Source organism: Zea mays, chromosome 9 (genome assembly GCF_902167145.1).
Source record: "Zea mays cultivar B73 chromosome 9, Zm-B73-REFERENCE-NAM-5.0, whole genome shotgun sequence".
Taxonomy (NCBI): domain Eukaryota; kingdom Viridiplantae; phylum Streptophyta; class Magnoliopsida; order Poales; family Poaceae; genus Zea; species Zea mays.
Window position 1 is genome coordinate 142,884,316 of NC_050104.1, and position 27,573 is coordinate 142,911,888.

General features: G+C 43.9%; 3 protein-coding genes across 3 annotated transcripts; 2 read left to right on the forward strand and 1 right to left on the reverse strand.

The window, feature by feature from the left end:
• Positions 1–601: 601 nt before the first annotated feature.
• Positions 602–8,195, forward strand: LOC103639247 (uncharacterized). The gene is made up of 2 exons (XM_020544310.3): positions 602–3,817; positions 7,732–8,195. Exons 1-2 carry the CDS (start codon positions 1,372–1,374, stop codon positions 7,824–7,826), a joined length of 2,541 nt encoding a protein of 846 aa, XP_020399899.1. The 5' UTR covers positions 602–1,371; the 3' UTR covers positions 7,827–8,195.
• Positions 8,196–10,719: 2,524 nt separating this feature from the next.
• On the forward strand, positions 10,720–12,384 carry LOC100283706 (glycosyltransferase 5). The gene has a single exon (NM_001156605.2). It carries the CDS (start codon positions 10,835–10,837, stop codon positions 12,179–12,181), a length of 1,347 nt encoding a protein of 448 aa, NP_001150077.2. The 5' UTR covers positions 10,720–10,834; the 3' UTR covers positions 12,182–12,384.
• Positions 12,385–13,424: 1,040 nt separating this feature from the next.
• Positions 13,425–17,125, reverse strand: LOC103639249 (probable LL-diaminopimelate aminotransferase, chloroplastic). Its single transcript, XM_020544312.2, has 12 exons — positions 16,845–17,125; positions 16,629–16,745; positions 16,352–16,468; positions 16,075–16,191; positions 15,799–15,915; positions 15,558–15,623; positions 15,101–15,205; positions 14,962–15,012; positions 14,645–14,819; positions 14,499–14,554; positions 14,067–14,273; positions 13,425–13,983 (listed from the first exon to the last, which is right to left on the reverse strand). Exons 1-12 carry the CDS (start codon positions 17,115–17,117, stop codon positions 13,690–13,692), a joined length of 1,695 nt encoding a protein of 564 aa, XP_020399901.1. The 5' UTR covers positions 17,118–17,125; the 3' UTR covers positions 13,425–13,689.
• Between the last annotated feature and the right edge of the window lie 10,448 nt (positions 17,126–27,573).

A 27,573-nucleotide genomic window follows, 5' to 3' on the forward strand; every position in this document is an offset into this window, starting at 1 on the left:
CTGCATTGCCGCGTGTAACAAATAGTAGATTCTCTGGCCTCTTTGCTAGAGCTGGCAAAGCTGATTCTGTATTCAATCATAAAAAAGTGCCACCTAAAAAAGTTTTTATTCAGAAGTCGCAGTAGTTCTATAAAAAGTTAAATAGAGAAAGATATTTTTTTCTAGTTTTGTGACGTGTTTTTTATTAAAAAAAACTAAGACACTAGATTTTGAAAAAAGTAATTTATAGTTCTGTGAAGTGAATTTCTAAGGGATGAAAGCATATACTTATTCCAATATCAATTTTTTATCTTTTTTATTGCAAATAAATATGATATAGAATCTGCCATATAAATTTGTATTCTTGTTTTTTACATTCATCTTGCAAAGATTCATAAAAGAAAAAAACTTAAATTTGTTATATATCTTCTCAAATGATAGATATAAAATCCGAATACAGATTCTAATATTTTTTCATCCTTTTGTTGTAAGGAGCAAATAATGCATAAAATAATTTATGTAAAAGTTTATTATTATATGTAATAATGTGCTCGGCAACATAAGAAAATATCATAATAAAATTTCATACGTATCTATTTCAAAGATATTAAATTTGTCCTAATAATTTGGATATCCACTTTTATCCTATTTTCCATCGTGGTTTTGAGTGCTTATGCTAAAAAGAAAAGAGGATAATTTTTAATTATAAAATCACTTCTCCTGAAGAATCAACTTTCATAGGGAATTAGAATTAGGCAGAGTTCTACAAAGCTGGCCTTACGAAAGACGTTCATGAATTCCATTGTATTGGTAGCATTGGAAAGCTCGACTCGTGTATGGTTGCCGACCCAAAGCGCTGGGAAAATCACATGTCCTTTTTTGTTGAACTAGATATGGGTACCCCTGGCATATATTTTTGACGAAAAGAAATGGAGGAGGCAAGAATATGTCATTCAAGAAGAAAAAAGAAAGAACATGCTTCTTGCGTGGAGTGGGATTTCCGATGTTTCATCAAGCGAAAGTGAATATGATTATCATGAGGAAACCAACTTCGAGAGTTTTCGAAAAAGATCGCTACGCCGGCTGAAGGAGTGAAGATTCGGAGGACCCAGCGGGCACTCGTGCGACGGGCGGCCACTCTCCACGCCGGCTGCCGCGAGGAGCGAGGCCGAGGCACGGCGGCAGTGACGACTCCATCAACCACGCGCGGTGACTGCAGCGCTCCAGCCAAGGCGTTTTACGGCGGCGACCGCTTCGAGTTCGGCCAGTTGTGGCCGTTCTACCTGAACGGCAGGTCACGGTCGCGTTCGGCGGCTCGACGGTGGGACGGCGACGGTGCGAGGTACATCTTGTAGGAATGATACTGGAATTTCTTCTCGTCTGAATCAGAGAATGGATAAATTGGGGAATCTTCCTATTATTGATTGGATTGGGGGAGTTGGTAACAAGGTTTCACGTATCCAGGAGCGTGGTTTTTCCCCAACTTATAACATGGAAAGGAGTAGCATGCATGGGTGCGGGACTGAGGTGATTAACAAGCGAGCTCCACCCAAGCTTGCAAAGGAATCCATGGAGGATTTTCTAGATGCTAGTTTGGTCAGGGAGACGATGATGGAAGGGACAAAGGAGGAAGTCTGGGAGCGGGAATCCATGAGCGGGTTACCGACGAAAAAAGGCATGTCATCGGCCCAAGTGTTTGGGCACTCCTGGAGGCCCATCAACCCCACGTGGTGCTGGGTTCCAAGAAGCGGAATCCACACTAAGTCATGCTACCCTGCTCGACCGGACGAAGTGCGTAGGCTTCGGCTCTCTGCCAAGTCCGTGTCTAGGGTTAGACATCAATCCTTGGAGGCTCGTTCCTATGCCCAAGTAGTGAGGGAAGGCAGAATGGCTTGGAGGAGGGATCATGGAGGGAGCAATTGGAAACGGCGCCAAGATGAATGGATGGAGGAAGATGACCTTCTGGAAGGGGATCCCTGCAGAGAACAAGATCTGCGCGCTAAACTTCAGAGGGGATCAGGAGATTCTACTGACAGGATCCCAGCAGAGCAGGTACGTGCCATGCCAAACATTAGACCTGCGGGTAACTTTGGGAATTGGAAAAAGGGTCAAGGAGGCCGTGGTTTTGCTGCCAGGGGAGGCTTTGGAGGTCGACGGGGTTTGGGACGCTCTGAATTTGATGGTCAAGGAAGTAGACAGTTTGAGACAAAGGAAAAATTCCGTGGTGCCCAATTCTCTGGAGACAGTGGTTTGATCACAGAAAACAGATTGGGGACACACTTTGAAAAAGATTTTCGTCTTCAGGAAGATCAGGGCAAAGAAATCAAATGTTTTCGCTGTACTCAGTCTGGACACCACCAATCTGAGTGTAGTAATGAACCTCTTTGCTACAAATGCAAGGGATTTGGGCACATGGCTGCAGAGTGCCACATGCAGAGGAAACTGAGGTTGTTTGGATTTGGTATGCCAGAACAGGGTTTCTTTGGTATTGATATTTCTGAAAACAAAGAGCAGATGGCGGGTCTGGTGGCTTCTATCCATGTTTTGGAGGGGGAACCTAATGAGGAAAAATTAGAGGAGGAACTAAAAAATTTAGTGCAAGAAAATTGGGAATTCAGGGTGAGAAGGGTGGATAAGTTTGACTTCATTGCCTCCTTCCCAGATAAAGGATCCCTTGAGACTTATGCTAAGCTCAATAGCCTGGAGATGCCTATCTATAGGTTCAGAGTTAAAATTGGAAAAACCAGTGTGGATCCAAAAGCTTCAGCAGAATTACAGAGTGTTTGGGTTAAGATTTTCAACATACCAGAGAAAGCACGTGAGAAAATTATTGTGAAGGAAGTGGCTAGCTTAGTTGGTAAACCTGTGACAGTAGATGAGCTGAGTCTGATCAAAGATGGCCCGGTGAGAGTTCAGGTGCTGTGTCGTGATCCTTCTCGCATCAGGGGGTTGGTGGAAGTATTTTTTAACAAAACAGGTTATGAACTGAAGTTTTTAGTTGAAGGAAAGCACCGTAAAGCTACAGCTGCTGGGGGTTATATAACCAAAGGGGATTCGGATGAGGAGGATCATAATAGGGATAGAGATAAAGCTGGCAGAAAAGATGGAAAGAGGGGAGGAGGAAAATTCGATAGGAAAGGGAAAGAAATAGAAAGAAACCAGGAATCTAGCCATGGGGATTCTCATGAGGAAGAAAACACTGAATGCATGGAAGTTGATACCCATGATTGTCTGCTTGCTGGTGTCCACCCAATGGAAGGATTTTCCAACACCATTAATGAAGGGCTAGGAGAACAGACAGATGGTGCAGACATTTCTTTTGATCACGCTGATCAGTTGGTTCTGAAACAGAAAATGAAGGAACATGTCTTGGAGGTTAATCCCATGGTCCTCCTGGACAGTCAACAGTCTGAAATAGTCGATCAGGAGGAGGAAAATGGAAAAACAGCCAAGGAGCTCGCACATTTTGGAGGAGTGATTGGAGGTTCAGATGGCGACATTCTTGACTTTCCTGGAGGTGAGGATATGGAGGCTGCTCTTGAGGTTGACAAGCAAAACAACGCAGAGGGCAATGCTAACAGGTTCAAGCTGGTAAACCATACAAGTAGAGAGGGGAATGAAAAACAACAAATCTGTATGGCAGATTGTGGCGATGAAACACTTGCTTTTGAGGAGGAAGGTAGTAAATGGGATGTGGTAGTCAACAAAAGAGGTAGGAAGAAAACGACAACGAAAGGCCCAGTGAGAGCTACCAGAGCCAGCTCGAGGATTCCTAGGGATGGAATTCCAATCTTGGAGAAAGCCACGAGGAGAGCTCTAGAGAAAGACATCACTCAAGGTACCTCATCCTCTAACACATTTACTATTTTGAATCAGGAGCGCAATGAAAATTTAGCCGCGGTTTTGAAAGACATAGGTATAGAGTTAGATAACTATGAGGATCAAATAGATGCTTTTAAAGAGGAGGAGAAGTTGAGGGCAGTTATTGCAGAAGCCAACTATAAAGCACACGTAGAAAAAATTAACAATAGGAATGCTCCTCAAACGGAAGAGGAAATTCAGGAGTATGCCATGGAGGCAATTTCAAACTCTGATAGGAATTGTGAATGGGAGGGGGCCCAGGATGGACCTGTGGTACCCGTAACCCAAAAAGGTAAGAGGAAAGGGAGACCGACAAAACCTTCAAATATTATTAATGAGGTTTCTTAGCTGGAACATTAGAGGTATGGGGAACAAAGAGAGAATCAATCAACTGAGGGGGTATATATCTCAGGAAAAAATAGATATAATTGGGATTCAGGAAACTATAAAACAAGATTTCACTAACAAGGAGCTGAGATCTCTTGATGGAGACAACAAATTTCTCTGGAAATGGCTACCGGCTAAAGGGCATTCTGGCGGCATTCTAATGGGAGTCAAGGGAGACTCCTTAGAGGTGGAAGACTGGGAGTGTTTCACTTATGCTATCAAAGCCGTGATCAGAGATAGAGTTTCAAATTTTAGGTGGTGTGTGATTACAGTGTATGGCCCTGCTAACCACCAGTTCTCTAAGGAGTTCCTAGTTGAGCTCTCCGACATCTGTAGGAAAGAGATCCTTCCTGTTATTCTTGGGGGAGACTTCAATCTTATAAGGGAGGTGAGCGAGAAGAATTCTCTTCTTTACAATCATAAACTGATGGATAGCTTCAATGAGTTCATAAGGAAGTTTAATTTGAGGGAGATTCCCCTGGGTGGCCTCAAATTCACTTGGTCGAATAAACAAATTAACCCTGTGTTGGTAAAGCTAGATAGGTTTTTGGTTTCGACAGAGTGGGAAGAGAAATTTCCCTCCTGCTCTGCCCATGGACTGACCAGGGTGGGGTCTGATCATAACCCTATTATTATTGACTCCAGGGATCAAATCCATCCCAAACCAAGATATTTCTACTTTGAAAACAACTGGTTTTTGCAACCTGGGTTTGAAGAATTAGTCAAAGAAAAATGGATCGAGAAGTTAAGGAAACGACCTGTGGGAATCTATTCAATTGAAGGGTGGCATGGGAGCTTAACAGCGTTGAGGATGTTCCTTAAAGGGTGGCATAGGAGGCTGCTTGGGTATAAAAAGAAAGAGAAAAATGATCTCATCCAGGAGCTAGATCAGATAGATATATTGATAGAGGATCAGGTTAATCTATGGGAGAACTGGTCAAAAAGACTCGCGATAGAGAAAAAGCTTGAGCATATTTATCATTTAGATGAGGTGTTCTGGCAGCAAAGGGCTGGTAGAAAATGGACTGTTAAAGGGGACTCTAATTCTAGATTTTTTCATCTATATGCTAATGGGAGGAGAAGGAAGAATACAATTGCCTATTTGGAAACAGACAAGGGGGTCTGTATGGATCAGAAAGCACTGATCGCCCACATTGTGAACTTCTACAAAATCCTATTTGGTCCGAACACACCCTGTAATATGAAGCTGAGTGAGGACTTTTGGAGGGACAGATCAATGACCAGCAAAGAGGAAATGGAATCCCTGGCCAAGCCGTTTGAGGTTAGTGAAATTAAACAGGCTATTGATCAAATGCACAATGAGTCAGCCCCTGGCCCAAATGGTTTTGGTGCCTCTTTCTTCAAAAAGTTCTGGAATCTTATTAAAGAGGATTTGATCATGATGTTCAGTGACTTTTATGCAGGGAAGTTGGATATCCAACGTCTTAATTTTGGGGTTATCACGTTAATTCCCAAGATTAAAGAAGCAAGTAATATTAGGCAGTATCGGCCCATTTGTCTGTTAAATGTGGATTTTAAAATCTTCACCAAAGTGCTGACAAATAGGTTGTCTCTAGTAGCCAAGGAGGTTATTGGAGGCAGCCAGACAGGTTTCATTAAAGATAGGAATATCCTAGAGGGGGTGGTTATTTTACATGAGATTATTCATGAGCTGAAGACAAAGAAAAAAAAGGGTTTGATATTAAAAATTGATTTTGAAAAAGCTTATGACAAAGTCAGCTGGGTTTTTTTGGAGGAAGTTATGAAAACGAAAAAGTTCCCAGATAGGTGGATCGATATGGTGATGAGGACAGTTAAAGGGAGAAAAGTCTGTGTGAACATTAATGGGGAGAGGAGCAATTTTTTTAAAACTTTCAGAGGCCTTAGGCAGGGTGACCCTCTTTCGCCTCTGTTATTCAACCTGGTAGCGGATGCATTAAGTGCCCTATTAGATAAAGGGGTTGAGAAGGGCCACATTTCTGGTGTTTTGGGCGACCTTGTTCCTGGTGGCATTTCCCACATCCAATATGCAGATGATACGGTGATCATGATAGATGGGTCTGATAGGTCAATCTTAAACCTGAAATTAATCCTTTACTGTTTCGAATGGATGTCTGGTTTAAAAATAAACTTCCACAAAAGCGAGGTCTTTGTCTTTGGGGCAGTTCAACAAGAAAGGGAAAGGATGGCAAATATGCTTAACTGTTCCCTTGGATCTTGGCCGATGAAATACCTAGGCATTCCTATTTCGGATGGCCGTCTGAAACCATCTGTGTTTGACCATATAGTCGAAAAGATGGAAAAAAGGCTGGACCCATGGAAAGGTAAACACCTGTCTTCTGGGGGAAGACTCATTTTGACTAATTCGTGTTTAAGTAGTCTTCCAATCTATACTATGGGATTCTACCTCCTGCCTAACAAGATTCACAAGAAAATGAGCTCGATCAGAGCTAATTTTTTTGGCAAGGGGCCGAAGATTCAAGAAAATACCACATGGCGAAATGGGATAGTTTAACCAGACCTAAAGACCAAGGCGGTCTTGGAATCACAAATACTCTCATGATGAATGAATGCTTGATTGTGAAATGGATATGGAAATTATGCCAAGGATCAGATGAGTTATGGTACAAGCTGCTGCAAGCTAAATACATGCACAGGAATAATTTCTTTCTCTCTAAGAACAAGGGAGTTTCTCAATTTTGGCAAGGCCTTCATCAGGTCAAGCATCTGTTTCAATGGGGTGCGATGAATAAGATAAAAAATGGGGAAGGGACCCTGTTTTGGAAAGACATTTGGGTGGGAAAGGTGCCCATTAAACTCAAGTATCCTAGATTTTTTGACATATGCAGAGACAAGGATGTTCCTGTGTCTGAATGCTATGAGAGAGGAGAGTGGAATATAGATCTGGTGAGGCCCCTTAATGATTCTGATTGTTGCTTATGGGAAGAGCTTCATACTGAGCTTAGGGAGCATAATACCTCTCATGGGAGTGACTTAGTGTTTTGGGCTCTCGACAACTCTAGCAGATTCACTACAAAATCCCTTTACAGATTTAGGACCGATGGTGGTGTCAAATCTCCTGTTTACAAAAAAATTTGGTATTGCAAGGTGCCGTTGAAGATCAAGATTTTTTTATGGCAAATTTACAATGGGAAAATCCAAGCGGCCGCAGTGCTAGAAAAAAAAGGGTGGAAGGGTAGTACGCTGTGCTCTCTGTGTGGGGACAAAGAGACAGTTGATCACATCTTTATTCACTGTGTCCTCTCGAAACTTGTGTGGGGAAGATTGAAAAATTTTGCTGGTTGGGATCTTGTGCCCAGATCTGTTGCTAGTATGTTTAGTAATTGGGGAGTGGGAACATCCCAGGCTGCCTGCACTTTTCATCTTTTTATTGTTGCCGGGCTGGTTTGGTCCCTTTGGTGCAACAGAAATAAGATGGCGATTACGAAAAAATTTCCTAACAGTTCGACAACGATCATATATGAGATCATGTCTTTCTTGCAGAGCTGGAGCGTGCTACTCAAGACAAAGGATCAAGCGATGTTGGAAGATATTCTGGACTCAATGAAGAATTGGTTACGGGAACAGCACTCGGTTGAGGAAAATTGCAGCGACATTGGAGTGATTTGAAGTGGAAAATACCCTTTCTTTTCTGTTTGGTCTGAATACTGTTAAATTACATCGAAAAAACTGCTTTGATCCTGGAAGCCGTGGATGCAAAATTTTGTCCCAGTCGTGGAAGCTGTCGCTGTAATGGATGCCGTATGAGGTTTTTTCTTTTAGTGATTGGCCTGTTTTTAGATCTGTTAGGTTAGTTTTATCAGTGATGCTTTACGTGAAGCTTTATGGTGTGTACTAGCTGCGATCTGGCGGCTGATTTCAGAACTTTGTTAGTTGAACTTTGTCAGGTCATAGATATTAAGCTGGTGATTTGAAGTCTCAGTTCTTAGTGGAGGGTCTGTTTTTTTTTTGATGGTCATGGGTGTCATGTGTGGAGCTTCCCTGGTTAACTGGTTATCCCAGTTCAACGCTGTGGGGTGTGCTCTATGTAGCTACCTCTGTTATTGCTTTCTTAAAAGCTGAGTAAAATCTCCTTAAAAAAATATGATTATCATGAGAAAAACATAAATAAGAAGGCACTTACGAACATCGCCATCAACAACCAATCTAATAGATATGTAATTTTTATTATGTATTTAGATATATAATTTTTATTATACATTTAGGTATGCATAATTTTTATTATGCATTTAGATATAAACATATGACGAATGAATCAGTGGCTAGACATTGACTCTAATAGGTTAAACATCCAATCCACACATGACTTCACTTGTTCAAATACACGTAGCTCAGCGAAACTAGTCCATGGTGATGTCACGTGCTGGGACGTACTTACAATTTGTGCCGCTCACTCACTTAGGGTGTTTATGATATATTTGGTTTAAGGAATCACTACATCCAAATTTAGGTGGTGCATCATGAGTTCATTCCTCAAATTTGGTGGGATGACCTCATTCCTCATATTAGTACTAACTAACTAACTATGAGGAATGAGGTGGTGATGGATCAACTCATTCCATTCCACAAACCAAACAAAAATAGTGAGGAGTGAGAAGATGATGGATTAGCTCATTCCTCAAACCAAACACCCTATAAGTTTTTAGGACTAATTTTTAGTTTCTATATTTTATTTCATTTTTTATCTTTTATATTTAACAATTTATGGATAAAAATAAAATAAAATGGATGAACTAAAAATTACACATACATAGAAAACAAACACCCCTTTAAGCAAATCGAAAACGCATAAACGAACGCGCCATAAGGCTATCCGCAGTCGTCGGACTGTAAAGCCTTTAGAGTCATCGCGACGCTGCAGCGGACGACTGCAAACCCGACTGCACTGTCACCGAGGCAGCCTCCTACCTCAAATATGGCGTGGACTGCACTCTGTCAACGACTGCATACCGGACGCCGGAGTGCTCCACGCATGCACAGATGAGCAAGTGAAGTGCGTACAGCGAAACAAGTGAAGTGGAAAAAATAATATAATATATGGTATTTAGTATAGAGTTAAAATATAGAGTAAATATGATCGCAGATGATTGTGGTATAGAGTAGATAGTTTTGCTGACGAGGATAGAATATTCTTTTTAGAGTACGAATTTAGAGTAGTGTGAGTGCGGATAGCCTAAGGACTGTAGCAACTCCAATTTGCCGACACACGCAGCCCCTATTGCTGGCGAGTACTAAAATCATGACGGTCCGTTAATTGCTCGCCGTCGCCCTCGCCGTTAATCAAATCGACGAGGCAGTAAACGAAAGATCCACGACCGACACGCCCAGATCAATAATATGTATGTACTTACTAGATGGAACACGCACTCTGCTCCCAGATGACAAGTGGGACTAAGGATGGTATGGTGACCCACACGTCGGCGGGAACGGGTGGAGAGGAAGTTTATCGTGGGTGAGGGTGGGGTCAGAAGGATGGGGACGCGGATAGATTTGTCATCTAGTACGTTGGAAAAAGTCACCGCGTCATGTGCATGTGCAGGCTGCAATCTCCCACCCTCACCCTGGCCTGTCTACAACTGGCAGTGCATCCGGCGGGCGCGGGCGGGTCACCGTCACAGCAAATCCTTTTCCAAGCAATACCACGTTCATCTTTTACCTTTTGTAACGTACGCATGTTACTTTTGAGCTTTGACGAATTCCGTGGATCGGATTTGTCATGCTTCCATGGCTCATAAGTGCTCTCTTTTCTCATCGAATTTACACCTATATATACGAAATCTGTACACGGGAGCAGGAGGGCGGTCCAAATCAAATAAAAAAGGGTTCAAAAGTCAAAACCCGACACCCATCCATCAACCTGCAAGCTCGGCAAGTACTTCCCATGCCACCGTCATGAAGGAAATCAACCGATTAATAACCTGAGTAAATTAACCGACACCTGCACGCGGTCCGTACCCTAAACCCTCTCATCCGGGCCCACTCCCCATGGACCCACCTTATATGAAGCAAACCACAAGGTAAACAGAGATCAATTGCTTTAATTAACCAACCGTGTGTTGAGGCAGGCGACAGCGGGGATGAAAAAGTCATCCTAGAAGCATCGCATCTCGTGTCCGCGTCGTTCTGCGCTCCGCCTCATTCTTTCTACCTTCGTCTCTCTCTGTGACCACCTCCACCCCTCCTCTTCTTCTTCCTCCCCTTCTCCCCCGATCTGCGGCGGGGTTGATTCGATTTCGATCCCCTTCTCCATCCGTCGCCCACCTCCCCGCCCAGGCAGCCAACGCAATCCGCTCCCCGAGGCGCCTCCCTGACCCTGACTCCCCTGCCCCCACAACGTGCGTGCTCACTCGCGGTCGGGCGGGCGGGGCCGGCACACTCACCGTCACCACACTTATTAATTCCTCTTCCGCGTCCGCGCTTCAAAAACCTCCTCCGGCTCGTCCCCCTCTAACCAGTCCCCAGTCCCGCGGCGGCCGCATTGCCCGCCGCCGCACCGTGTCCGGCTAGGACTAGGACCCCTGTTTGGGCTCTTGCGTTTCGATTCCTGGGTCGTCTGCAAGGAGTGTGGCCGACGGAGGGGGCCAAAATGTGGGCGGAGAGGGTGGTCGGCGAGCGCCGGATGCGGCAGATCCAGCGCTTCGCGCGGAACGCCAAGCTCACCGTCGTCTGCCTCCTCCTCACCGTAGTTGTGCTCCGCGGCACCGTCGGCGCCGGCCGCTTCGGCACGCCGCAGCAGGACCTCATCGAGCTCCGCCAGCACTTCGTCTCCCACCCGCACCGGGCGCTCGCGGAGCACCACGACGCCAGGTCCAGGGCCTCCACCACCACCACGTCGTCCTCGTCCTCGTCTTCCTCCGGCCGCCGCGACGAGCCCGACCCACCGCCGAGGTCGCTCAGGGACCCGCCCTACACGCTGGGGCCCAAGATCTCCGACTGGGACGAGCAGCGCGCCGCCTGGCACCGCCGCCACCCGGAGACGCCGCCTTTCCTCAACGACATCAAGCCACGGGTGCTGCTCGTCACGGGGTCCTCGCCCAAGCCCTGCGAGAACCCCGTCGGGGACCACTACCTCCTCAAGTCCATCAAGAACAAGATGGACTACTGCCGCGTCCACGGCATCGAGGTCTTCTACAACATGGCGCTGCTCGACGCCGAGATGGCCGGCTTCTGGGCCAAACTCCCGCTCATGCGGGCGCTGCTCCTCGCGCACCCGGAGGTCGAGTTCCTCTGGTGGATGGACTCTGACGCCATGTTCACCGACATGGCGTTCGAGCTCCCGTGGGAGCGCTACGGGCCATACAACCTGATCATGCACGGCTGGGACGAGATGGTCTACGACGACAAGAACTGGATTGGGCTCAACACCGGCAGCTTCTTGCTGCGCAACTGCCAGTGGTCGCTTGATATGCTGGATACCTGGGCGCCAATGGGGCCAAAGGGCCCTGTCCGCATCGAGGCCGGCAAGGTGCTGACCAAGTCCTTGAAGGATCGGCCAGTATTCGAGGCCGATGATCAGTCGGCCATGGTGTACATCCTCGCGACACAGCGCGAGAAATGGGGTGATAAGGTTTACCTTGAGAATGGGTACTACCTCCACGGCTACTGGGGGATCTTGGTCGACAGGTATGAGGAGATGCTTGAGAACTACAAGCCAGGGCTAGGTGATCACCGGTGGCCGCTCGTCACACATTTTGTCGGGTGCAAGCCATGCGGCAAATTTGGAGACTACCCTGTCGAGCGATGCCTCAAGAACATGGACCGTGCATTCAATTTTGGGGATAACCAGATCTTGCAGATGTATGGGTTCACACACAAGTCACTAGCAAGCAGGAGAGTGAAGAGGATCAGGAACGAGACCAGCAACCCGCTTGAGACGAAGGATGAGCTTGGGCTGCTTCATCCAGCATTCAAGGCTGTGAAGACTTCCACATGATAATTAGAGTACAGTTCCACTTGTTTATTTTGTTGGCTCGTTCTAGATCCTGTTGGGTCTATAATCCAAAGTGTTCTTTTTTGTAGAATCGGGTGACGACAGAAGTTTGGGTTGGGGTCATGGGATGGATATCTTTGTTGTAATGTGAGGTGTTAGGAGAATTATGTTATGTTTATTTATTGGCATAAGTTATGTCTTACACGTACAAATGAGTTAATGGATGAACTCAAGTTATTGGTTCAATGATAGATTTCAATGGAGTTTCCTGTTTTTTTTATTATTGCCGGGATTTATGTTAGGCTGTCTCCACTCTCTAGTAGACTGTGTATACTTAGACTCTACTGTTTATACAATAGGAGGTGAGATATAAAGTGCTGGAGAAGGCCAAAGTGTGGTAATAGCCCTGTAGGTGTTCTTAAATCAAGCTTGGTGTGTATATATAATCGATCACCAAAACGCGCAAAAGGCTTGCTAGGATGAATTTTGTTACCATGACGGGCAAGCTTATGTTCTTTTAGAAGTACTGTTATGCTGACTTTTGTATTGCAAGCTTCCATTAACATCGTGACGAGTTTACCTTAACAGCACTTCTTACAGTGGAATGCAACTGCAACTGGTTGTAGTCAATGCAGTGACATGGTGCTGTTAGCTTGGCAGGGACTTCTTGATATTATTATCGTCGGAAGATTCGACAACAGTTCCTTGGTTTCAAAATCGATCGCTACTGTCGATGGAATCAGTGCCAGTGCTGATGCGGGGTTGTGCAAATAACTGGAGATAGATTTGTATGGTCTTTCCATTACCGGGGAATAGCTTGCCTATCAATGCATGCTGCCTTCTGTTGGATCCCAGCAGAATTTCGTAGGCATCTGTGAAGTGTGAACAGCATCGCCGCAGAAGTGCATATGGATCTGGAAACTATATGATTCTTCAGCAACCTGTGTCAGGAAAATTATAAAATTGATCCTACGAAATCAACGATTCGCCTATCTCCGTGCCGAGGTAATTACAGCTCGTACTCCAATCAGTCATCTTTTCTCCTCTTTTCTAGGTGGTCAACTTCCATAGATACTGGCGTACCACTGCCAAAGAATAGTATCGGAGGCTCTTACAGAGGTTTGATAGGTCTGATGCAAGGACAAATAGACACAGGACTATTCCATGAATATGGTGAGACTGATTCAAATCCATGACCAGGTAACTTAACGAGCAGCGAGATATGAGAGGTTTGGTAGATCTGATGTAAGGATAATAAACCGACGCAAACCTTTTTCATAATTGTAGAAAGACCGTTTCAAATCCGTTATCTGATAACTCATGCTACTCTACGAGACCCGCCCTTCGCTGGGTACTATTATTATTTACATACGAAGAAGCGATTTGACTTAATTTTAGCGAATTAAATCATGCATCACCTCTACTTCTGGACGTCTGGTGTCCCAAATGCTGTCGAGTTCTTATTGATACCATCTTTCTTTATAAGAGGGGCACAGAAGCTGCATCAGTGCTCACCTGTACAGCTGCTTTAATCTCCTCGCGGCTTCGATGATGTTCTCTCTGTGCCCGAACGCGCTGACCCTCACAAAGCCTTCGCCGCCCGGTCCGAATCCACTGCCAGGAGTAGTGACCACATCCGCCTTCTCCAGGATCTCGGCGAACACATCCCACGAACTGCGGCCAGGGAAGTGCACCCACACGTAAGGAGCGTTCTTGGCACCGTACACGTTGAACCCAAGCGATGTAAATGTCTCAGCGATTATTTCGGTGTTCTCCTTGTAGAAGCCAACAACACCATGCATAGCCTGCAAGGGAACAAACAGATTAAAAAGAAGGAAACGACGATGCAGACGAACAGTCTGAGAATTCCAAGGACCAGGAATCCTACCTTCAGCCCCTCTGGAGAGAGGCAAGCTAAACCACCAGCTTCCGCAATGTTCGATGCGCCATTGAAGCAAGTGCAAACTATGCGGTTGAAATCTTTAGCGACTTGATGTCCATCTGAGAAAAGGAGCTCCTTGGGGACAACAGTCCAACCTAGACGGACACCAGTGAACCCAGCATACTTCGAGAACGAAGCTGTCTCAATAGCAACCTGTACATACACAAAACCACCACAGAGAATAGGGTGCGACTAGTTATCATAGCACTGGCACTGTAACTTTGAGGCTAACCATGCAACTAGGACATTTTAAACACTCCAATATGTACATCCGTTCTTGAATATTTGTCGTTCACTAGTTTATTTTTGGACTAAAACGCGACAAATAAAAAAGAACGGAGTGATATGAACAGGTAGATATTGGAACATATAGCCTACCTCCTTTGCTCCAGGAATTTCAAAGATGGACTTTGGGCTGTCATCTGATATGTACACTGCATAAGCAGAATCATAGACTATAATGGACCTGTTGTCCTTTGCAAATTTTACTAATCTGGTTAGCTGGTCCCGAGATGCAGCGGCACCTGTAGGATTGTTGGGTGAGCAAAAGAAGATAATATCTGTCCGGGGGACAGTTGACAGGTCAGGAAAAAATCCATTTTCTGGACTGCATCTCATGTATTCGACGTTTCCATACTTCTGAACATCTTGCTGATATAAGCCAGTTTGGCCCGTGCTAACACTTGAATCAACATATGCCTGTCAAAAATGGAAGGCATGCTTTATTTTCAACAGACAATATTTAAAATGTATCACAATTATCATCACGCATAAGTCTAGAATCATTCACATGAAAAGTGCAAGTAACAGACAGTTACAAGTAATTCAAGAGCTCTCTTACATGGTATGCTGGATCTTGGACCGAAATTGTCACATTAGATCCAAAAAGTACCTGAAATGTTGAATTAGGAGAATCGTTAGCAAACAATTTAAGATGAATTGTAAATTTAAGAATGGAAGAGTCAAATCTGCTTTGGTACCTGCAAGCGAGATATGTTACATTTGGCACCATCAGAGACAAATATGTCTGAATCTTCAATACCAAGGTCCGCATAGTAGGTTGCAGCAATAGCTGCTCTGAGTTTCTGCATTAGCAATCATCATGGCATTTTATGACGCTGAAGAAGCTTATACATGAAATTTAAGAACAGAGCATGACAATCTGCTTTAAACTAAGAAGTAATACATTAGAAAACAGTAACCCTTAATAATTAGAGAATCAGATATCGTAACAATAAGAAGTTAAAGAAACAGTAATCTTTTGATCAACAAATCCTCAATCTGCCTCAAAGAACTTATAAATAAAAGACGACCTATCTTTGTGTCCAGTTTTCTCCATGAAATATTTATGTAAAGCTTCACATAGTATAGATGTTAAGTAAGTATCTGAATTAGCCTGTTAATGCAATGAAAATTGCTGATAACACCACACGGTACCTTTTCACCTTGCTCAACTCCATAACTGTTGTAGCCATCAATTGTTGACAAGGCATGTGCTGGTCTCTATGTTTATGAATAGACAGATAAAAAATAATGTAATTGTAAAAAAGAGATATTCAGCAGCAATAAATGCAAGTGTTTTTTTTCAACTATAAAACTGAAAGTACCGGAACACTGAGATTTCTTTTGTGGGTTGAATATATATGATTAACAGGACACTAGTTTGACACGAAGGTACCTCTGCCATGGCATTGGTGATGGCATCTGGAATGGGCTCGCTAGTGTCACCTATGCCAAGGCTTATAATTTTGGCATCTGGATGCTTCAGCAAATGATCTGCTCTTCTCCTGGCAATCTGCAGATAAAAAATAATGTAATTGTAAAAAAGAGATATTCAGCAGCAACAAATGCAAGTGTTTTTTTAACTATAAAACTGAAAGTACCGGAACACTGAGATTTCTTTTGTGGGTTGAATATATATGATTAACAGGACACTAGTTTGACACGAAGGTACCTCTGCCATGGCATTGGTGATGGCATCTGTAATGGGCTCGCTAGTGTCACCTATGCCAAGGCTTATAATTTTGGCATCTGGATGCTTCAGCAAATGATCTGCTCTTCTCCTGGCAATCTGCAGATAAAAAATAATGTAATTGTAAAAAAGAGATATTCAGCAGCAACAAATGCAATTGTTTTTTTCAACTATAAAACTGAAAGTATCGGAACACTGGGATTTCTTTTGTGGGATGAATATATATGATCAACAGGACACTAGTTTGACACGAAGGTACCTCTGCCATGGCATTGGTGATGGCATCTGGAATGGGCTCGCTAGTGTCACCTATGCCAAGGCTTATAATTTTGGCATCTGGATGCTTCAGCAAATGATCTGCTCTTCTCCTGGCAATCTGCAGATAAAAAATAATGTAATTGTAAAAAAGAGATATTCAGCAGCAACAAATGCAATTGTTTTTTTCAACTATAAAACTGAAAGTATCGGAACACTGGGATTTCTTTTGTGGGATGAATATATATGATCAACAGGACACTAGTTTGACACGAAGGTACCTCTGCCATGGCATTGGTGATGGCATCTGGAATGGGCTCGCTAGTGTCACCTATGCCAAGGCTTATAATTTTGGCATCTGGATGCTTCAGCAAATGATCTGTTCTTCTCCTGGCAATCTGCTTGACAGTCAAGAATTGATACTATCAGAAGCCAAATAATCTCCAGCAGAATAGCATCAGTAACAACAAAAGGAAAAGATGAGAATGATGTGTAACCTCAGGAAACAGATATCCTGCTTGGAGCTTGGACATGTTAGCATAGCGTGGAACATTATTAGTCTTGGTAGTACACATGTCGACGGCCGTCGGTCTACTGACGCAGCGCATGTCGACGGAGACCCTCCCCGCGGGTCGACGGTGGCTGGTCATCGATACCCTGGAGGCTGGAAGCGAGCGACGGTTAGACGTGTTCATCGGGAAACACACAAAAACAGAACTCATGCTGCGACGGGTAGAAGGAGTGAGTCGGCTACTCGAGGCAGAACGCATGCGAAGAAATAAATGAGGAGGCGGCGGTGATTGCAGGGGCACTCAGGGGCGGACCCACGTTGGGCTTAGCGGGGACACATGTCCCCACTCAGTTTTCTAGTTTCAGATTTTTAGTGGACATTTTATCTTATTTAATATAGCTACAAAGGTCTAGTAGTTATTAAGCTTATATTTAGGCTCTCACTCAAGTATTAGACCCTCACTTAAATGTTGGGCTAGGTCTACACCAATATAATTTTATTACTTATTAGTTCATCCAATACAAATGAAGACTTTGTTCATCATTTAGAGCATGTTTGGAAGTAGAGTATTTTCTCTAATTTTGGACAATAATGTAGTATTTAAGATATTGTGGTATCTTTTCTAATATAGTATTTGGTAAACACTTCAAAAATTATGTTTTCAAAACTGCAGTTTTAACTATGTTGCAGCACTTTCACAGGTTTGAAAACTTAGCTCTGGACCAAAATTTTCAATATCGTGGTAAAAAAACTATAGATATGTCTTGATATTTCAAAACTATAGTATTCTAAAATTATAGTTTTCAAATATTGTATTTCCATACAGACCCTTATTAGTTCATCCAATATCGTGAGCTGCTGCCCCGTTGTTTCGGAGAATTTTGCAAACATGACACCGTCTACGGAGGGCTTCAAACTTTTGGCACTGCGGTCGTGGCAATTGAAAGTGTGGCATTGAAATCTCCCTCGTTTTGAAAATTTAGCATCGCGCTCGCGTAATGGTCATTAGCCCTTTTCCAGTGCCTGTGCTGCCCTCGCGCCGTTAGACACTTGCCGCCGTCTTGTTCTTCTAGCGTCTCCCGTGAGTCTCTCGTATTCCATTCTCCCTGTCTCCTCTCCTCCTTATTCTCGACCTGGCCGTCGTCTTCCTCGAGCTGCTCTGTTCGTCTCCACGCACTGGGTGCATTCGTGCCCTGTCCTTGTCCGGATCTCGCCCTTCCCCGCCTCGCCGGTTCCTGCGTCTGTGGTCGATTGCCGACCTCCGACGCTGGTGAGCTTTCCTTCTTCTGTAAACCTAGGGTTTGCAGATTAGGCAGCCGGCATGGATTCTGCCGCCGAGCTTTGTGCCCAGAAGTTGTCCTTGGCGGCTGTTGCAGCCCGTGACACACTGAATGCTTCTGCTGCCACGAGTATTGTTGCTGGTGATTATTGTGCCACATTTTCGTTAGGTAACGATGTGGTTTCTACTCTTGATGTTCTTGAATCCGCTGTGGCGGCGGAAAAAAGTGTTATGCGTTCTTACAAACAGGCGAGTGCAGCCGTCGATTGTGCTAAGGAGACAGTGGCCAAATATTTTGAGGTTTGTATTCTGAAACTTATACTGAGCCAGGCAATGCTTGAGATTGTTTAGCCCTGTGATTGAATTGTGAAGTGAGGAAATGTGAAGTGAGGAAATGCTTCTGATTATTTGAGATTATCAGGTTGCTTAGCTCTGTGATGAATTCTTTGAAAATACTGAACTGTATACTACACTTGTGGCAGTATTAACTGAGGGCACTAACTGAGGGCATATGATCTTTCAATAATTACTGTGGCAGTATTATTGATATGGTTGTTTTCAGCCTGTTTGCTGGTATGCTTTGGTGACCCTGAACCCTCAGTTCACTTTGGCAGTATTACTGGTATGGATGTTTTCAGCCTGTTTGCTGGTATGCTTTGGTGACCCTGTTGTCCAGTTGAGTTCACATTGGTAGTTGCCCTATGATGTTTTTTTGAAACTTTAGAACTGCCTAGTACATATGATGATTTTTAAAAAACTGAGGGCATATGCTTGTGTCAGCCTGTTTGGTTCAGTTCAGGGTATGTGGCTGATTGTTCAGTTGTTAGTTCATATTCGACTACTTGCTCATATGGCTGTCCATATTCTGGTGTTAATTTTTTTTCAGGTGAACCAAAAACTTGCGCAAGCACTCAGATATGCCATGTCTCAAATGAGTGATATGGCTAAGAAACTACAAGATACTGCCTCTTTGTGCTACACAGATGAAGATGTTGTAGACGGTTTCAAGCTAACTCAAGTAGCTCGTTCAATGGACGAGTTAGCTGAAATGCTTGAAGTAACTGCAATTGACTGCCAGGTCTCGATGATGGATCCAACAACTATGTTAGAAGCTGGCTATGCTAGTGAAGATAGTGCGGTGTGGGAGGACGTATTCCGTGATCGAGAAATAATGAATCAGCCATTAGAAGCGGAGACACTTGCTGAGCACTATGCTAAGTGGGGGCTTAATTACAATGAGATCTGGGATAGATCAGTGTAACTTTGGCTTGTGTAGTTCTTTTGTAATGAGTTCAGTTAGATGAACTAGATCAGTGTAACAATGGCTATGGTATTGTAATGCGTGAGTTCCAAATTGGAAGACATCATGAACTACTTGTTGGTACTTATCTTCTATGAAATGCTATGAAGTACCTGTTATGACTACATGTTGGTACTTGTCTTATGTATTTGTGTTCTATTGTGTGATCTCATTTTAAGTAAGAGAGGTCATGACAAAATGTCACAGAAAAGCAAGCTGTGCAGGGGGTCGCCTTCAACCAGAACAGCTGCTTGCTCCATTGGTGCTTGCTGCGCAACTGCTTGCTGATAGTCGCCTAGAGGGGGGTGAATAGGGCAAAACTAAAATTTACAAAATTAATCACAACTGCAAGTCGGGTTAGCGTTAGAAATAATAACGAGTCCGAGAAAGAGGGCGCAAAACAAATTGCAAGCAAATGAAGAGTGTGACACGCGGATTTGTTTTACCGAGGTTCGGTTCTCGCAAACCTACTCCCCGTTGAGGAGGCCACAAAGGCCGGGTCTCTTTCAACCCTTACCCTCTCTCAAACGGTCCCTCGGACCGAGTGAGCTTCTCTTCTCAAATCAAAACCGGGAACAAAACTTCCCTGCAAGGGCCACCACACAATTGGTGCCTCTTGCCTTGATTACAATGGAGTTTTGATCACAAGAACAAGTGAGAAAGAAAAGAAGCAATCCAAGCGCAAGAGCTCAAAAGAACACGACAAATCTCTCTCTCTAATCACTAAAACCTTGTGTGGAATTGGAGAGGATTTGATCTCTTTGGTGTGTCTAGAATTGAATGCCTAGCTCTTGTAAGTGGTTGAGAAGTGGAAAACTTGGATGCAATGAATGGTGGGTGGTTGGGGGTATTTATAGCCCCAACCACCAAACTAGCTGTTTGGTGGGGCTGACTGCCGCATGGTGCACCGGACAGTCCGGTGCACACCGGACATGTCCAGTGCGCCAGCCACGTCACCAAAGCCGTTGGGTTCTGACCGTTGGAGCTCTGTCTTCTGGGCCCGCCTGGATGTCCGGTGGCGCACCGGACATGTACTGTAGAGTGTCCGGTGCGCCAGTATGGGCACGCCTGACTTCTGCGCGCGCTGGCGCGCAATAAATGCGCTGCAGGTAGCCGTTGGCGCCGAAATAGCCGTCGCCCCGCTGTTACACCGGACAGTCCGGTGTACACCGGACATGTCCGGTGAATTATAGCGGAGCAGCCGTTGCAGTTTCCCGAAGCTGGCGAGTTCCTGAGGCGCCGTTCCTTGGAGCACCGGACAGTCCGGTGAATTATAGCGGAGTCGCCTTTGGATTTTCCCGAAGTTGACGAGTTTGAGTTGGAGTCCTCTGGTGCACCGGACAGTCCGGTGCGCCAGACCAGAGGTGCCTTCGGTTGTCCCTTTTGCTCTTTTGCTGAACCCAATACTTGGTCTTTTTATTGGCTAAGTGTGAACCTTTGGCACCTGTATAACTTATATACTAGAGCAAACTAGTTAGTCCAATTATTTGTGTTGGGCAATTCAATCACCAAAATTATTTAGGAACTAGGTGTAAGCCTAATTCCCTTTCAATCTCCCCCCTTTTTGGTGATTGATGCCAACACAAACCAAAGCAAGTATAGAAATGCATAATCGAACTAGTTTGCATAATGTAAGTACAAAGGTTGCTTGGAATTGAGCCAATATAAATACTTACAAGATATGCATGGATTGTTTCTTCATTCTTAACATTTTGGACCACGCTTGCACCACATGTTTTGTTTTTGCAAATTCTTTTGTAAATCCTTTTCAAGGTTCTTTTGCAAATAGTCAAAGGTAAATGAATAAGATTTTGCAAAGCATTTTCAAGATTTGAAATTTTCTCCCCCTGTTTCAAATGTTTTTCCTTTGACTAAACAAAACTCCCCCTAAATGAGATCCTCCTCTTAGTGTTCAAGAGGGTTTTGATATATCATTTTGAAATACTACTTTCTCCCTCTTTTGAACACAATAAGATACCAATTTGAAATTTACCAATTGAAAAACTCCAATTTTAAAATTAGGGTGGTGGTGCGGTTCTTTTGCTTTGGACTCTTACTCTCTCCCCCTTTGGCATGAATCGCCAAAAACGGAATCATTAGAGCCCTTGAAGTACTTTCTTCCCCTTTGGTCATAAATAAATGAGTTAAGATTATACCAAAGACGAAGTCCTTTTGCTTGGTGCTCATGCTTTCTCCCCCCAAAAAAATGGAGAGTTGCCCGGAGTGATGGCGAAGAATGAGTTGCGGAGTGGAAGCCTTTGTCTTCGCCGAAGACTCCAATTCCCTTTCAATATACCTATGACTTGGTTTGAAATAGACTTGAAAACACATTAGTCATAGCATAGGAAAGAGATACGATCAAAGGTATATAAAAGAGCTATGTGTGCAAATTAGCAAAAGAAGTTCCTAGAATCAAGAATATTTAGCTCATGCCTAAGTTTGTTGAAAGTTTGTTCATCAAGTGGCTTGGTAAAGATATCGGCTAATTGATCTTTAGTATTAATGTAAGAAATCTCGATATCTCCCTTTTGTTGGTGATCCCTTAAAAAGTGATACCGAATGGCTATGTGTTTAGTGCGGCTATGCTCGACGGGATTATCCGCCATTTTGATTGCACTTTCATTATCACATAGAAGAGGAACTTTGGTTAATTTGTAACCATAGTCCCTAAGGGTTTGCCTCATCCAAAGTAGTTGCGCGCAACAATGTCCTGCATCAATATACTCAGCTTTGGCGGTAGAAAGGGCAACCGAATTTTGCTTTTTTGAAGCCCAAGACACCAAGGATCTTCCCAAGAACTGGCAAGTCCCCGATGTGCTCTTTCTATTAATTTTACACCCCGCCCAGTCGGCATCCGAATAACCAATCAAATCAAATGTGGATCCCCGAGGGTACCAAAGCCCAAACTTAGGAGTATAAGCCAAATATCTCAAGATTCGTTTTACGGCCGTAAGGTGAGATTCCTTAGGGTCCGATTGGAATCTTGCACACATGCAAACGGAAAGCATAATGTCCGGTCGAGATGCATATAAATAGAGTAAAGAACCTATCATCGACCGGTATACCTTTTGATCGACGGATTTACCTCCCGTGTCGAGGTCGAGATGCCCATTGGTTCCCATGGGTGTCTTGATGGGCTTAGCATCCTTCATTCCAAACTTGGTTAGAATGTCTTGAGTATACTTCGTTTGGCTAATGAAGGTGCCTTCTTGGAGTTGCTTGACTTGGAATCCTAGAAAATACTGCAACTCCCCCATCATCGACATCTCGAATTTTTGTGTCATGATCCTACTAAATTCTTCACATGTAGATTCGTTAGTAGACCCAAATATAATATCATCAACATAAATTTGGCATACAAACAAATCATTGTCAAGAGTTTTAGTGAATAAAGTAGGACCGGCCTTGCCGACTTTGAAGCCATTAGCTATAAGGAAATCTCTTAGGCATTCATACCATGCTCTTGGGGCTTGCTTGAGCCCATAAAGCGCCTTAGAGAGCCTATAGACATGGTTAGGGTACTCACTATCTTCAAAGCCGGGAGGTTGCTCAACATAGACCTCTTCCTTGATTGGTCCATTGAGGAAGGCACTTTTCACGTCCATTTGATAAAGCTTGAAGCCATGGTAAGTAGCATAGGCTAATAATATGCGAATTGACTCAAGCCTAGCTACGGGTGCATAGGTTTCACCGAAATCCAAACCTTCGACTTGGGAGTATCCCTTGGCCACAAGTCGGGCTTTGTTCCTTGTCACCACACCATGCTCATCTTGCTTGTTGCGGAAAACCCATTTGGTTCCTACAACATTTTGATTAGGACGTGGAACTAAATGCCATACCTTATTCCTAGTGAAGTTGTTGAGCTCCTCTTGCATTGCCACCACCCAATCCGAATCTTGGAGTGCTTCCTCTACCCTGTGGGGTTCAATAGAGGAAACAAAAGAGTAATGCTCACAAAAATGTGCAACGCGAGATCGAGTGGTTACCCCCTTATGAATGTCGCCAAGGATGGTGTCGACGGGGTGATCTCGTTGGATTGCTTGGTGGACTCTTGGGTGTGGCGGTATTTGCTCTTCATCCTCCTTGTCTTGATCATTTGCATCTCCCCCTTGATCATTGTCGTCATCTTGAGGTGGCTCATTTGTTTGATCTTCTACTTCATCAAATTGAGCTTCATCCTCATTTTGAGTCGGTGGAGATGCTTGCATGGAGGAGGATGGTTGATCTTGTGCATTTGGAGGCTCTTCGGATTCCTTAGGACACACATCCCCAATGGACATGTTCCTCAGCGCGATGCACGGAGCCTCTTCAATACCTATCTCATCAAGATCAACTTGCTCTACTTGAGAGCCGTTAGTCTCATCAAACACAACGTCACAAGAAACTTCAACTTGTCCAGTGGACTTGTTAAAGACTCTATATGCCCTTGTGTTTGAATCATATCCAAGTAAAAAGCCTTCTACAGTCTTAGGAGCAAATCTGGATTTTCTACCTCTTTTAACAAGAATAAAGCATTTGCTACCAAAGACTCTAAAATATGAAATGTTGGGCTTTTTACCGGTTAGGAGTTCATAGGATGTCTTCTTGAGGATTCGGTGTAGATACAACCGGTTGATGGCGTAGCAAGCGGTGTTGACTGCCTCTGCCCAAAACCGATCCGAAGTCTTGTACTCATCAAGCATGGTTCTTGCCATGTCCAGTAGAGTTCTATTCTTCCTCTCCACTACACCATTTTGTTGTGGCGTGTAGGGAGAAGAGAACTCATGCTTGATGCCCTCCTCCTCAAGGAAGCCTTCAATTTGAGAGTTCTTGAACTCCGTCCCGTTGTCGCTTCTTATTTTCTTGATCCTTAAGCCGAACTCATTTTGAGCCCGTCTCAAGAATCCCTTTAAGGTTTCTTGGGTTTGAGATTTTTCCTGCAAAAAGAATACCCAAGTGAAGCGAGAATAATCATCCACTATTACAAGACAATACTTACTCCCGCCGATGCTTATGTAAGCAATCGGGCCGAATAGATCCATGTGGAGTAGCTCAAGCGGCCTGTCGGTCGTCATGATGTTCTTGTGTGGATGATGGACACCAACTTGCTTTCCTGCTTGGCATGCGCTACACACCCTGTCTTTCTCAAAATGAACATTTGTTAGTCCCAAAATGTGCTCTCCCTTTAGAAGTTTATGAAGATTCTTCATCCCAACATGGGCTAGTCGGCGGTGCTAGAGCCAACCCATGTTAGTCTTAGCAATTAAGCATGTGTCGAGTTCAGCTCTATCAAAATCTACTAAGTATAGCTAACCCTCTAACACACCCTTAAATGCTATTGAATCATCACTTCTTCTAAAGACAGTGACACCTACATCAGTAAAGAGACAGTTGTAGCCCATTTTGCATAATTGAGATACAGAAAGCAAATTGTAATCTAATGAATCTATAAGAAAAACATTGGAAATAGAATGGTCAGGAGATATAGCTATTTTACCAAGACCTTTGACCAAACCTTGATTTCCATCCCCGAATGTGATAGCTCGTTGGGGATCTTGGTTTTTCTCGTAGAAGGAGAACATCTTCTTCTCCCCTGTCATATGGTTTGTGCACCCGCTGTCGAGTATCCAACTTGAGCCCCCGGATGCATAAACCTACAAAACAATTTTAGTTCTTGACTTTAGGTACCCAAACGGTTTTGGGTCCTTTGGCATTAGAAACAAGAACTTTGGGTACCCAAACACAAGTCTTGGAGCCCTTGTGTTTGCCCCCAACAAACTTGGCAACTACTTTGCCGGATTTGTTAGTCAAAACATAAGATGCATCAAAAGTTTTAAATGAAAGACTATGTTCATTTGATGCACTAGGAGTTTTCTTCTTAGGCAACTTAGCATGGGTTGGTTGCCTAGAACTAGATGTCTCACCCTTATATATAAAAGCATGGTTAGGGCCAGAGTGAGACTTCCTAGAGTGAATTCTCCTAATCTTGCTCTCGGGATAACCAGCAGGGTATAAAATGTAACCCTCGTTATCCTGAGGCATGGGAGCCTTGCCCTTTACAAAATTAGATAATCTCTTAGGAGGGGCACTAAGTTTGACATTGTCCCCCCTTTGGAAGCCAATGCCATCCTTGATGCCAGGGCGTCTCCCATTATAGAGCATACTTCTAGCAAATTTAAAATTTTCATTTTCTAAGTTATGCTCGGCAATTTTAGCATCTAATTTTGCTATATGATCATTTTGCTGTTTAATTAAAGACATGTGATCATGAATAGCATTAATATCAATATATCTACATCTAGCACAAATAGATACATGCTCAACGATAGATGTAGAGGGTTTGCAGGATTTTAATTCTACAACCTTAGCGTGTAACATGTCATTCTTAGTTCTAAGGTCGGAAATAGTAGCATTGCAAACATCAAAATCTTTAGCTTTAGCAATTAATTTCTCATTTTCACTCCTAAGGCTAGCAAGAGAAATGTTTAATTCTTCAATCCTAGCAAGTAAATCATCATTATTATTTCTAGGATTTGGAATTAAAACATCACAAACATGAGAATCAACCTTAGCATTTAAACTAGCATTTTCATTTCTAAGGTTGTCAATGGTCTCATGGCAAGTGCTTAGCTCACTAGATATTTTTTCACATTTTTCAACTTCTAGAGCATAAGCATTTTTAACCTTAACATGCTTTTTGTTTTCCTTGATTAGGAAGTCCTCTTGGGAGTCCAAAAGGTCATCCTTCTCATGGATGGCACTAATTAATTCATTTAGTTTTTCCTTTTGTTCCATGTTAAGGTTGGCAAAAAGGGTACGCAAATTATCTTCCTCATCACTAGCATTATCATCACTAGAGGACTCATATCTAGTGGAGGATTTAGATTTAACCTTCTTCTTTTTGTCGTCCTTTGCCATGAGGCACTTGTGGCCGACGTTGGGGAAGAGGAGTCCCTTGGTGACGGCGATGTTGGCGGCGTCCTCGTCGTCGGAGGAGTCGGTGGAGCTCTCGTCGGAGTCCCACTCGCGGCATACGTGGGCATCGCCGCCCCTCTTCTTGTGATACCTCTTCTTTTCTCTCCTCTTGCCCTTCTTGTCGTTATCCCTGTCACTGTCACTTGATAATGGACATTTAGCAATAAAGTGACCGGGCTTACCACACTTGTAGCAAACCTTCTTGGAACGGGATTTGTAATCCTTCCCCTTCCGTTGCTTGAGGATTTGGCGAAAGCTTTTGATGATTAAAGCCATCTCCTCGTTGTCGAGCTTTGAAGCGTCGATTGGTTGTCTACTTGGTGTAGACTCCTCCTTCTTCTCCTCCGTAGCCTTGAAAGCCACCGGTTGTGCTTCGGATGTGGAGGGATCATCAAGCTCGTTGATCTTCTTTGAGCCCTTGATCATACATTCAAAGCTCACAAAATTCCCGATAACTTCCTCGGGAGTCATTAGTGTGTATCTAGGATTACCACGAATTAATTGAACTTGAGTGGGGTTAAGGAAGATGAGTGATCTAAGAATAACCTTAACCACCTCGTGGTCATCCCATTTCTTGCTCCCGAGGTTGCGCACTTGGTTCACCAAGGTTTTGAGCCGGTTGTACATATCTTGTGGCTCCTCCCCTTGGCGAAGACGAAAGCGACCGAGCTCCCCCTCGATCATTTCCCGCTTGGTGATCTTGGTGAGTTCATCACCCTCGTGCGCGGTCTTGAGTAGATCCCAAATCTCCTTCGCATTCTTCAACCCTTGCACCTTGTTATATTCCTCTCTACTTAGAGAGGCGAGAAGTATGGTTGTGGCTTGGGAGTTGAAGTGCTCGATTTGGGCTACTTCATCCTCATCATAGTTTTCATCTCCTACGGATGGTAGCTGTGCACCAAACTCAACAACGTCCCATATACTTTTGTGGAGTGAGGTTAGATGAAATCGCATTAAATCACTCCACCTAGCGTAATCTTCACCATCAAATGTTGGTGGTTTGCCTAATGGGACGGAAAGTAAAGGTGTATGTCTAGAAATGCGAGGGTAGCGTAGGGGAATCTTACTATACTTCTTACGCTCTTGGCGCTTAGAAGTGACGGACGCCGCGTCGGAGCCGGAGGTGGATGTCGATGAAGAGTCGGTCTCGTAGTAGACCACCTTCCTCATCCTCTTTTTCTG

Coding starts and splice junctions, on each gene's coding strand:
- LOC103639249 (XM_020544312.2), bottom strand. CDS start 17,117: ATGCGTTCTGCCTCGAGTAGCCGACTCACTCCTTCTACCCGTCGCAGC. Junction 16,746..16,844: donor CAGGATATCTGTTTCCTGAG/GTTACACATCAT, acceptor ACTGTCAAGCAG/ATTGCCAGGAGAAGAACAGA. Junction 13,984..14,066: donor TCTCTCCAGAGGGGCTGAAG/GTAGGATTCCTG, acceptor GTTCCCTTGCAG/GCTATGCATGGTGTTGTTGG.
- LOC103639247 (XM_020544310.3), top strand. CDS start 1,372: ATGGATAAATTGGGGAATCTTCCTATTATTGATTGGATTGGGGGAGTT. Junction 3,818..7,731: donor AGAGAAAGACATCACTCAAG/GTACCTCATCCT, acceptor TCTTTCTTGCAG/AGCTGGAGCGTGCTACTCAA.
- LOC100283706 (NM_001156605.2), top strand. CDS start 10,835: ATGTGGGCGGAGAGGGTGGTCGGCGAGCGCCGGATGCGGCAGATCCAG.